The sequence below is a fragment of the Oncorhynchus kisutch genome, linkage group LG25 (assembly GCF_002021735.2).
Source record: "Oncorhynchus kisutch isolate 150728-3 linkage group LG25, Okis_V2, whole genome shotgun sequence".
Lineage (NCBI taxonomy): Eukaryota > Metazoa > Chordata > Actinopteri > Salmoniformes > Salmonidae > Oncorhynchus > Oncorhynchus kisutch.
The window spans coordinates 2398151-2410841 of record NC_034198.2 but is presented as its reverse complement, the minus strand read 5'-3'; the positions used below and the strand labels follow the sequence as shown (position 1 = coordinate 2410841).

At 41.2% G+C, this 12691-nt stretch overlaps 1 protein-coding gene across 5 annotated transcripts in view; it reads left to right on the top strand.

Annotated features, from left to right (window-relative positions):
* Positions 1–231: 231 nt before the first annotated feature.
* eif3c (eukaryotic translation initiation factor 3, subunit C) overlaps positions 232–12691 on the top strand; it is a 38102-nt gene continuing 25642 nt past the window's right edge. For 3 of the 5 annotated variants that reach the window (XM_031804600.1, XM_031804598.1, XM_031804599.1), the window contains exons 1-5: positions 246–386; positions 4067–4188; positions 4277–4342; positions 8233–8422; positions 10056–10181. In XM_031804600.1, the coding sequence (XP_031660460.1) occupies positions 4088–4188; positions 4277–4342; positions 8233–8422; positions 10056–10181 (483 nt within the window). In that variant the 5' untranslated portion in view covers positions 246–386; positions 4067–4087. Of the gene's footprint in view, positions 387–4066; positions 4189–4276; positions 4343–8232; positions 8423–10055; positions 10182–12691 lie in introns of all 5 variants that reach the window. The other 2 variants (XM_020471777.2, XM_020471776.2) reach the window with 2 other exon arrangements.

Genomic DNA, 12691 nt, shown 5'->3' with positions numbered 1-12691 from the left:
AATGTTTTAACGTTTTTTATTTTTTTATTTTTAGGTTGAGATCTAGTAGGAGAAGGGGAAACAGTAAATTCGTTTATTGATTAGAACGTGATCAGATATAGTCTCAAATATTTTGTTATCGTTTAATTTCTCTGTCTCTGGCCCACACTCCAGTACAGTTGGTGGCGGTAATGCACCATAACGTTGGATGCCAACCACCGATAAACCCCCCTGAAGAAGAAGAGGAAGTGACGTCACGTCCCTGGAACCACGTTATTCCCCTTTCCTGAAGCCAGTGCCTGACAGAGGCTTTGCACGCGAGTGCTGTACCCGTAAAATTGCAAAGGTGGAGTAGAAATCATTCCCAACTGGTCAGACACACAACAGAAGGTTTTTCCTGGACATAGGTGAGTCCCTTGTAATGATTAGTTGGAGCTGTGTTTAATTTACATTTGCTGGTAACGTTTTGTCTAGACATGTCTGGGCCTAGTAGTAGTGCGTCAGCAGCACACTAGCTAGCGGGTCGTCGTTGTTGCCTTGAAAAGGAAGCGATCTTGTTCGTTAGGTATACCCTTTACCATTTCACAGTGCGAGGAATATGTGAAACCAATGGTTAGTTTACTTGCTAACTAGTTTCTGAATTAATTAATAGGCAGACTTACTCTGCCAATAATGGATGATCGTGCCCAGAGCCATGTATTTATTGCCAGCTACAGATTCTTATACCCGATAATGTGATTTTTAACCAAAGATTTGGTATCCATTTCTACTGGGAGTTTGCCGATCCAAAACTTCGCCAGATATTTTTTTTCCGTAAACCTTGTATTTTTCTACTATCTTAGTTCTCGATTCGGCCAAACATTTATTCTAAAATGTCCAGTTGCAGATGGTACGTTGGAATTTAGAAAATGCTCCGTTATTAAAACCAAGGTTTTTCCCCATGAATTAATCTAGCAATGCGTACGCCGCCATATTGTCTATTTCAAATCTAATCCAAAGATTGTCTATTGACAAGATATTCGAGTGATGGTTTTAACAATGGAAATGCATGTCCTCAAAGATGGAAGGCATACGGGAGGAGGCGAGCTCAGATGGGACCATTCTAGCCAATGAGAGGGCAGATAAGTGTGATCAAGGCCATCTCCATTTAAAAGTAGTGAATTTTCTTCATTGGCTGTTTTGATCCGGACTCAAAGGAATCCCCAACCAGTTGACTACTTTTAAAATGGTGGATGCCCCCAATTGCTGTGTCCATTCTAGAATGGGTTATGTCCGTGAGTCCTCTCTCTCTTAGTGTTGTCACAATGCCACATGTTTGACTTCGATACCAAAACGTTACTCAATACAAAATGATACCATGGCAATTTTGAGATTTGACTGAGTTACGATTAATAAAAGGAAATCGGTCCATTTAAATACATTTTAATAGGCCCTAATTTATGGATTTTACATGACTGGGAATACAGACATGCATATGTTGCTCACAGATATCTTTAAAAGGGTAGGGGCGTGGACCAGAAAACCAGTCACAATCTAGTGTGACCAGCATTTGCCTTAAGCAGTGTGACACATCTCCTTTGCATAGAGTTGATTAGGTTGTTTGTGGCCTATGAGATGTTCCACTCTTCAATGGCTGTGCGTAGTTGCTGGATATTGGCCGGAACTGGACAACGCTGTCGTACATGCCGATCCAGAGCATCCCCAAACATGCTCAATGGATGGCATGTCTGGTGAGTATGCAGGCCATGGAAGAACTGGGATATTTTCAACTTCCAGGAATTGTGTACATATTCTTGTGACATGGGGCCGTGCATTAACATGAGGTGATGGTGGCGGTTGAATGGCACTAAAATGGCCCTCATGATCCTATCACGGTATCTCCATTAATAAAATGCGATCGTGTTTGTTGTCCGTAGCTTATGCCTGCCCGTACCATAACCGTAAAGCCACCATGGGGCACTCTGTTCACAACGTTGACATCAGCAAACCACACGAAGCCATACATGTCGTCTGTGATTGTGAGACTGGTTGGGCGTACTGCCAAATTCACTCAAATTAAGTTTGAGGCGGCGTATGGTAGAGAAATTAACATTTAATTCTCTGGCAAAAGCTCTGGTGGACATTCCTGCAGTCAACATGCCGATTGCACGCACCCTCAACTTGAGACATCTGTGGCGTTGTTACAAAGTATACGTGACCTTACATTGTCCCCAGCGCAAGGTGCACCTGTGTAATGATCATGCCGTTTAATCAGGTTCTTGATGGATTATCTTGGCAAAGGAGAAATGCTGACTAACAGGAATGTAAACAAATTTGAGCAGATTTGAGAGAAATCAGCTTTTTGTGACAATGGACCATTTCTGGATATTTTATTTCAGCTCATGAAACATGGGACTAACACTTTACATGTTGCGTTTATATTTTTGTTCACTGTACATTACATTTTTTTTAAATAAAAATAAACTTACATTTTCCTTATGCAAAACTATATCTGAGACTCGTAGCTCGCACTGTCAGCTGCATGCACAAGTAGCCTGGCTAGCTACTGCCCCCTAAAGGAAGATTCAAATTACTGGACAGACTCAATCCTCTCAATTTGAATATGACATCTGACACGTTTGACAGAAGTACCGAAAGAAGATACAAATGTAGTACCAAACAATTTTGTGTTCTTGTATCTGAAAAGTACTGACGTTTTGGTATACTGTGCAACACTAATCTCTGACAAGCATTATTCCTATGTAAAGTGACATTTTTCAAAGTGGCCGAAATGCCATGCGCTTCAACTTATATCAGTAACAACCTAACCACTATTAAACTTCTATTCAATCAAATAAGCCTCTCACCAAATTAGCAGTTCAATTTCTTGTTGACCAAATTCGACACTCATTAACCTCCATTCTCTTCGTGGGCTTATTGTTTTGGGCGGATTAAAACCTCTCACTACGCCTCTTCATTGGTCTTCTCTCATTCATTGAGCTGGGTGGGTCCACTCCAAAGTGCACAATGTCATGATGACACTCCGCTGTCTTGATCTGTATGACAATCTGTACCTATGTATTTAGAGTTGTCAATGGGGTTTCTGCATTGATGCATTTACATGACGCTACAACATTGTGTGGCAGCCATGTTAGCTCCCCATTAACCTAACGTAGCAGGTGTAAAAAACACCCGAAACTAGATCCCCCTACATACTGGTCTTGACAAAAATAAAATGTTGAGAGGTTCTCTTCTGCACTGTTCAACCAATCCGGTAAATGTGGAGGAGGTGTTTTAATATGGCGTGTCGCCTTGTTTACGTCCAGAAGTCGCGTCACGGGCTCTTATTCTGGTTTTCGGGGAAAATGGAACATCCGGTTGTTGGGGACTCTGCAGAGGCCAACTGGGAATATATATATATATATATTTTTTAAATACTATACAACAGTGTATTATGGTGCATTTAAGTGACTAACATTCTAAATGAGCCATGTAATTACATTACATGGGAATATTTAAACAAATACTATGTAACTGAATGTTTAGAATTAGAACAAAATTCTAAAAGTTGGCCTACCTCTAAATATATGGCTCTGGTAGTGCCCTACCATATGCTTTTCTGCTTACCGGAAGCTAACATTAGTGTTAGCATGCTAGCTTGTCAGCCATTTATACAACTTTGTCAGATAGCTGACTAGCTGCTCTGACCATGATACGATTGGCATATCAGCAATTTTGCCAGGGAGGATATTCCATATTTTTGGTTATGACATCAATCAGACATAGCTTGCTTCCTAGCGAGCTAGCTTACATTAACTGGCTGTTGTTCACAGGGCAAGTGTTAGCTAGAAATTTAGCTATTAGTCTTGTGCCATGAGACAAACTTTAACATCTAGCTATCTAGCTGCATCATTTCAATAATGATGTGGGGGATTTTCACTTGTTTTTCTGGATCAACTGGTACGTGTTAGCTTTCCAGTTGCATGTAGGCCTACATCTGATGTGGAATTTCTACAGATAAATACAGTATGTGGTCAGGGAAGTGGGTTCTAGAATAGTACAAAAATGTTATCTGTAATTTCATGTTGCCATTATTCCACTTCCACAGATTTGACGGCAGCCTTCAGCAATGTCACGTTTCTTTGCCACCGGGTCCGACAGCGAGTCCGAATCCTCCTCGTCGGCTGACGAGATCACCCCTAAAGCACCTGGAGCTACTTTCACCAAGCAGTCAGTACTACTTTCTCTCGTCAAAACCTCAGTCACACTAACTGTTGTTTCTACAGCTCTCTCACTTTTCCACATTTGGTCCCTGCAGGTCATTGCTACTTAGTGACGATGAGGAGGACACCAAGAGAGTGGTGCGCAGTGCCAAGGACAAGAGGTCAGGCATTTACTCTACTTCATGATCCAAAGAACCATCTAAGCCTTGTCCCTGATCTAGTTGTGCTGTACAGTCAGCTCCTATGGTAGTTATTATGCCCTTTGGCTATCAACCATCATAGGAGTTGGTAATACAGCATAGACATAACTAGGGTTGCAAAGGGTCAGAAACCTTCTTGGAAATTTTCCGTGGGAAGTTCAGCCCGGAAATTTGGGGAATGTTGCTTAAATTCATCAAAGTTAGCTTATAACAGTGAACCTTTTTTTTGTGGGATACACAAGGCAATTCAATGGAACTGCAACCCTCTACATGCACAGTGCACTCTTCCATAAATTTTTATTTTATTTTACCAGGAAGGCCAGTTGAGAACAAGTTCTCATTTACAACTGCGACCCATCCAAGATGAAGCAAAGCAGTGCGAACGTATAATCAATAACACAGTAGGAAGAATCTATGTACAGTGTGTGCAGATGTAGTAAGATTAGGGAGGTAAGGCAATAAATAGGCCATAGAGGTGAAATAATTACAATTTAGCATTAACACTGGAGTGATAAATGTGCAGATGTGTAAGTGGAGATACTAACAATATGGGGATGTGCAGTGTAATCTGCCATCACATGTACAGCTGATTCTCAAGATCTTGCACACTAATGAGATGCTGTTGAGCCCACACTATTACACTGTCTGAGGCAAGGACTACATGCTTTCTGGTAAGTTTCGATTACAGTACTGGGTGGGGTGAAAATATTTTATATGACATACATGATTTTTTGTTAACTAGTAAATAGTAGCCTACAGAAGTGTTTAAGTAATTTATAACTTGTTAACAATTTCTGCTAGTTAGTTTTTGCTACCATGTGGGTTTTAGCTTGCTTGAGCCTCCCAACTGAGTGTTAATTCACCTGTTTCCATACATGCAGTTTTAAAAAACATTTATCTTACAAAGGAGTTGTTTAATCTGCTTAACTATTTATCTGTACATGGAATTTTGAGTGTTTTTTGCAAATTTATTTTTTATACTCTTTACAAGAAAATGCCACGGGCGTGCACTATCTGATGTGTGGAGACATTTCACTGCAGCTAATGTAGAAGGAAAAGCTTTGTACATTTGCAAATACTGTGCCAAATCATATGTAAAGAATGCAACAAAGATGCAGAATCATCTGGCCAAGTGCATAAAGTTCTCTCAGCGCTCACAACAAGCAACTTCTGACAGGTCTCTACTATTTGAGGTGAAAATGATGAAGACGGCACCTTATCGATAGCAACAGCTCATGGTCCTACTGGAATCAGATTTTTTTTACTCAATGGAGGAACGTGGTCAGAGAAATGCTGATGAATGTCTTGCTCGAGCTGTGTATGCAACTGGTTCACCTCTGATGCTCACAGGCAATGTGTATTGGAAAATATTTCTGAATGTTCTTCGCCCAGCATACACTCCTCCAACCAGACCGAGTTCGAGTGAAGGTCAAGCAAATCATAGAGAAAGCAGACTATTGCAATCATCTCTGATGGGCGGTCGAATGTTCGTGGGCACGGAATAATTAACTACATCTCCACCCCTCAACCTGTATTCTACAAGAGCACAGACACAAGGGACAACACACACCGGTCTCTACATTGCAGATGGGCTGAAGACAGTCCTCAATTACCTTGGACCACAAAGTATTTGCACTGGTGACAGACAATGCTGTGAACATGAAGACTGCTTGGTCTAAGTTGGAGGAGTCCTACCCTCATAGCACACCCATTGGCTGTGTTGCTCATGCATTGAATCTGCTCCTCAAGGACATCATGTAACTGAAAACAATGTATACCCTCTACAAGAGAGCCAATGAAATGGTTAGGTATGTGAAAGGTCACAAAGTTATACAAGTAATCTACCAAGCAAAGTGAGAAGAATAAGAGCACCACATTGAAGCTACCCAGCAACACCCATTGGGGTGGTGTTGTCATCATGTTTGACAGTCTCCTGGAGGGGCAGGAGTCTCCAAGAAATGGCGATATCAGTCTGCCGATATGGACAGCCCTATCAAGAGGATCCTCCTGGATGATGTATTTTGGGAGAGAGTGGTAAGCAGCCTGAAACTCCTGAAACCTATAGCAGTAGCCATTGCATGGATTGAGGGAGAAAATGCCATCCTGTCTGATGTTCAGACTCTGCTTGCAGATGTAAGAGAAGAACTCCATACTGCCCACTTCACTGGTGCTCCAAGAGGAAACTGCAGTTCTGAAATACATCAAAAAGGGAGAAGACTTCTGCCTGAAGCCCAAACACACCACAGTGTACATGTTGGACCCCAAGTACGCTGGTGCAGAGATCAACAAGGCCTCTGGTGCAATCCCTACTGTGACTTGCCACCCTGGCCTGGATGAGGGCAAGGTTCTTGGCAGTCTGGCGAAGTACACTTCCAAGCAAGACTTTGGGATGGAGATGAAATATGGCAGTCGTGCCAACATATCTCATCAGCCACCTAGTGGAAGGGACTTTGTGGATCTGAGGCTCTTTCCCCTGTGGCCTCCAACATCCTCCAAAACCAACAAACATCAGCTACCTCAGAGCGCAACTGGTCCAACGGTTGAAAAATTGGTGGCTGTCTGGGCAAATTTGAGGCTTTTTGAGCCTGACAACGAGTTATCCTCAAGGTTGGAAAGTGACAGTGAAGATGAGGCCTCAGAGTCTGGTGTTCAAGAGGTGGACATTGAGGAGGTCCAGGGAGAAGACATGGAAACCTGAGAGGAAGACGACCAAAGCTTTAGTTTCTAGACAATCATTTTACAGATGTATGTTAAATATTTTTGAGACATGCGATGGATCATTGGAGATCATTCAATATTCTCTTTTGTTGTTCAGTGAAATCATCCCATGTGAAGAGTCAACAAATTTAATTAAAGTTCAATTCATAACTAAATAATTTTTTTCTGATGGAAGGATTTAATAATTTGCAATTGTCTACTTATAAGGTAAAATGTTTCTCATGTGATATGGTAAATATATCCAATGCAAAAAACATCAACATATAAATGGTATTAATATTCATTAGCATATTCCCATTAATTCCCACGGAAAGTTTCTACCACTGAATATTCCCCAAAATATGCAACCCTGGCATAACTGATCTGGGACCAGGCTACCACCCATAGGAGTTGGCTGTACAGCATAAACATACAGTACCAGTCAAGAGGTTGGACACCTACTCATTTCAGGGTTTCTCTTTATTTTTACCATTTTCTACATTGTAGAATAATGAGAACTCGCATGGAATCATGTAACGAAAAAAGTTTTCAAGAAACCCAAATAGGTTTTATATTTGAGAAACTTCAAAGTAGCCACCCTTGTTGCCTTGATGACAACTTTGCATTCTCTCAACCAGCTTAGGGGTAGTCACCTGGAATGCATTTCAAGTAACTGGTGTGCCTTAAGTTCATTATTTGTCATTTCTTTCCTTAATGTGTTTGTGCCAATCAGTTGTGTTGTGACAAGGTAGGGGTGGTATACAGAAGATAATCTGGTCTTGGGTCTTTTACCAAATAGGGCTATGGAAAGAACAGCACCAAATAAGCAAAGAGAAACGACAGTCCATCATTACTTTAAGACAAAGTCAGTCAATGCGGAAGATTTCAAGAACTTGATTTATTTAGAATTCAAGGCACACTTAATTAGCATGGCTACCACAGCATTGTGCAGCTATCTCATCTGGTTTGGGCTTAGTCCCACTTGTTTTGCTGTCTGTCTGTAAAAACCCTTGCATGAATAGGTGTGTCCTAACTTTTGACTGGTACTGTATCTGAGACCTGACTAGTGTCCCTTGACTGGACTCCCTCAGACCGTATCTGTTGTTAGTATGCCTGCCCTGGACTATGCCATCTAACCAATTCTTATATCCCAGGTTTGAGGAGCTGACAAACCTGATCAAGACGATCCGCAATGCCATGAAGATCCGAGACATGTCCAAGTGTCTGGAGGAGTTTGAGCAGCTATGTCGAGCGTTCCTCAAAAGCAAGACTATAGTGGACAAGGAAGGGGTGCCCCCTTTCTACATCCGTCTTCTGGCTGACCTTGAGGACTATTTGAATCAGGTAAACCTCCACAGTTCACACTTTCTCTGCATGTCAAACTGCTCGAATGTCAGCCTGTGACATCTTGGGACTGTAAGTTTCTAGCGCAAAGCATATTTCTGAGATATGAACATCAGTTTTCAGGTCTCAGAATTGATTTGTAGTGGATTTTTCTTTCATAACCCATTAAGGGTATCGCCTTAAAGGTACCTAAAGTGCAGAGTATCAAAATCCTGAGACATTTTGTCAATCAGTTTTTTAGGGGGGTGCAACTAGGGCTGTGGAGGTCACAAAATTGTCAGCCAGTGATTGTCAAGCAAACAGTTGAAGTTGGAAGTTTACATACACCTTAACTAAATACATTTAAACTCAGTTTTTCACAATTCCTGACATTTATTCCTGGTAAAAATTCCCTGTCTTAGTTCAGTTAGGATCACCACTTTTATTTTAAGAATGTGTAATGTCAGAAAAATAGTAGAGATTTATTTCAGCATATTTCTTTCATTACATTCCCAGTGTGTCAGAAGTTTACATACACTCAATTAGTATTTGGTAGCATTGCCTTTAAATTGTTTAACTTGGGTCAAACATTTTGGGTAGCCTTCCACAAGCTTCCCACAATAAGTTGGGTGAATTTTGGCCCGTTCCTCCTGACAGCTGGTGTAACTGTCAGGTTTATAGGCCTCCTTCCTCACACACAACTTTTCAGTTCTGCTCGCAAATGTTCTATAGGATTGAGGTCAGGGCTTTGTGATGTCTACTCCAATACCTTGACTTTGTTGTCCTTAAGCCATTTTGCCACAACTTTTGGATGTATGCTTGGGGTCATTGTGCATTTGGAAGACCCATTTGCGACCAAGCTTGAACTTCCTGACTGATGTCTTGAGATGTTGCTTCAATATATCCACATTTTCCATCCTCATGTTGCCATCTATTTTGTGAAGTGCACCAGTCCCTCCTGCAGCAAAGCAACCCCACAACATGATGCTGCCACCCCCATGCTTCACGGTTGGGATGGTGTTCTTCGGCTTGCAAGCCTCCCCCTTTTTCCTCCAAACATAACGATGGTCATTATGGCCAAACAGTTCTATTTTTGTTTCATTAGATAGTCAGAACACATCGTCAAATACATTAGTAAATGTGTTAACATCATGACAACACCATTTACTTTTTTGTTGTTTTTGCCTGCCAGCCATTATTGCGGACGAGCCTAGATCACGGTTTCCCAAACTTGTTCATGGGGCCCCACCATGGATGCGCATTATGGTTTTTACTCTAACACTGCACAGCTGATTCAAACAACCAACTCCTCAAGATTTGATTATTTGAATCCATTGTGTAGTGCTCGTTGGAACAAACTAAATGTGATCTGTATTTGTTCTGGCTTGTAATTGGTTTGCACATTTGCACAAACCATCTAAATATGAATTATGTTACTAACACATTTTACAAACATTTCAGAGAGAACCTTGTAGTCCCAAGGTCTTGAGCTATTGATGTGAGGTTTTCCAAACTATGAAAATGAAAAAATATGCACGTTATCGATAGAGAAAAAAAACATGAATTAATAACCGGAATGCTGTGATTTATGAACACACTCTTAACACTATCCCTAAAGACATGATGTTTCATGATGTTTCATGTTTCCCTACAGCTTTGGGAGGACAAAGAAGGCAAGAAGAAGATGAACAAGAACAACGCCAAAGCCCTCAGCACCCTGCGGCAGAAGATCCGCAAGTACAACAGGGATTACGAGACGGAAATCACCAGCTATAAGGAGGTGAGGCTTTTCACTACAACACAGAATGGTAGATTCTTAAGACGCTGTTTAAAAATAAAAAAAAACGTGCATATAACACTTACCAATAAGGAACGCACATATGATCTCCATTTGAAGAATCTAGATATTCATTATGGCACCTTTTTTTGAACATTCAGTGCCTTTAGAAAGTATTCACACCTTGATTTCTTCCATAATGTGTTACTTCCTGAAGTAAAAGTGTATTAATAATCTTGCATAGCGCAACAGTCAAAAAATATTACTGGGAAATATTCATATTCATGTAATCACAAGTGAAATATAGTGAAACACAGCTTAGCCTTTTGTTAATCACCCTGTCATCTCAGATTTTGAAATTATGCTTTACAGCCAAAGCAAGACAAGAGTTTGTAAGTTTATCGATAGCATTATGTCCAGCTAGCAGCAGGAAGCTTGGTCACAAATCAGAAAAGCAATCAAATGAACCGTTTACCTTTGATCTTCGGATGTTTTCATTCACGAGACTCCCAGTTAAACAGCAAATGTTCCATAAAGATTAAATTGAGGTTTTGTCACTGGCCTGTACACAATACCCCATAATATCAGTTGTGTTTTTCAAATGTTTCAAATTAATGAAACGCGATAATGTCTTGTCATGAATGCAACAACATTCTAGTACATTTATAAACTGGATTGTGTTTCGGAATTCAGTTATTCTGAATTTTTTTCATCGTTGTAGCTTACAGTTGATTAGAGTTCAAACAAAATGCATGGTTGGTGGTTCAAATTAATCAAATGTCGTTTAGCGATTAAGTGGATCGGTTGTAGAAAGGTAAATCGAAGAATTGTTGTGATAGTCCTTACTTCGCGTGGTTAAAAACAGACGTTAGGCTGTTGATCTGACGGAGACCTATTTGAAATCAATGCAGCAGCCTACCTTCGATCATGGGCATGTAGTCACAGACTACGACTGGGAAAATGGAGGAATTCAAGAGAATACACAGTGCATTTGGAAAGTATTTTTCCACATTTTGTTATGTTACAGCATTGTTCTAAAATTGACTTAAATCTACACACAATACCCCATAATGAAAAGCAGAAACATGCTTTTCAATATTTTTGCAAATGCATTAAAAATCAATTGCATAAGTATTCAGATGCTTTACTCTACTTGGTTTAAGCACTTTTGGCAGCGTTTACAGCCTGGAGTCTTCTTGGGTATGCTGCTACAAGCTTAGCACATGTATTTGGGGCGTTTCTCCCATTCTTTTCTGCAGATCCCATCAAGCGCTGTCAGGTTGGATGGAGAGTGTTGCTGCACAGCTATTTTCAGGTCTTTCCAGAGATGTTCGATTGGGTTCAAGTCTGGGCTCTGCCAGGCCCACTCAAGGACTTTCAGAGACTTGTCCCGAAGCCACTCCTGCGTGGTCTTGGCTGTGTGCATAGGGTGATTGTCATGTTAGGTGAATCTACACCCCAGTCTGAGGTCCTGAGTGCTCTGGAGCAGGTTTTCATCGAGGATCTCTCTGTATTTTGTTCCGTTCATCTTTGCCTCAGACCTTCATTTTGGATCCCCATTAGCTACTGTTATTATTATTTTCTTTACCTTTATTTAACCAGGTAGACCAGTTGAGAACAAGTTCTCGTTTAAAACTGACGTGGCCAAGATAAAGCGTGACAGAGTTACACATGGGATAAACAAACGTACAGTCAATAACACAACAGAAAAGGCTGTATACAGTGTGTGCAAATGAAGTAAGGCAATAAATAGGCCAATAGTGGCGAAGTAATTACCATTTAGCAATTTACACTGGAGTGATAGATGTGCAGATGATGTGCAAGTAGAAATACTGGTGTGCAAATGAGCAGAAAAACAAATATGGGGATGAGGTAGGTAGGTGGTTGGATGGATGGGCTATTTACAGATGGTCTGTATACAGCTGCGGCAATCAGTAAGCTGCTCTGACAGCTGATGCTTAAAGTTAGTGAGGGAGATATGTCTCCAACTGATTTTTGCAATTCGTTCCAGTTATTGGCAGCAGAGAACTGGAAGGAAAGGCGACCAGAGGAGGAATTGGCCTTGGGGGTGATGAGTGAGATATACATGCTGGAGCGCGTGCTACGGGTGGGTGTTGCTATGGTGACCAGTAAGCTGACATAAGCGACGGTGGGTTTGTTGACGAATATGTAGCGAGTACCAGCCAACGAGACCATACAGGTCGCAGTGGTGGGTAGTATTTGGGGCTTTGGTGACACAACGGATAGACTGCATCCAATTTGCTGAGTAGAGCGTTGGAGGCTAGTTTGTAAACGACGTCGCCGAAGTCTAGGATCGGTAGGATAGTCAGTTTTACGAGGGTAAGTTTGGTAAGGAGGCTTTGTTGTAAAATAGGAAGCCAATTCTAGATGTAACTTTAGATTGGAGATGCTTCATGTGAGTCCATATTGTCTAGCCCAGCTGATTTGTAGGGATCCAGATTTTGCAGCTCTTTCAGAACATCAGCTGTCTGGATTTGGGTGAAGGAGAAGCA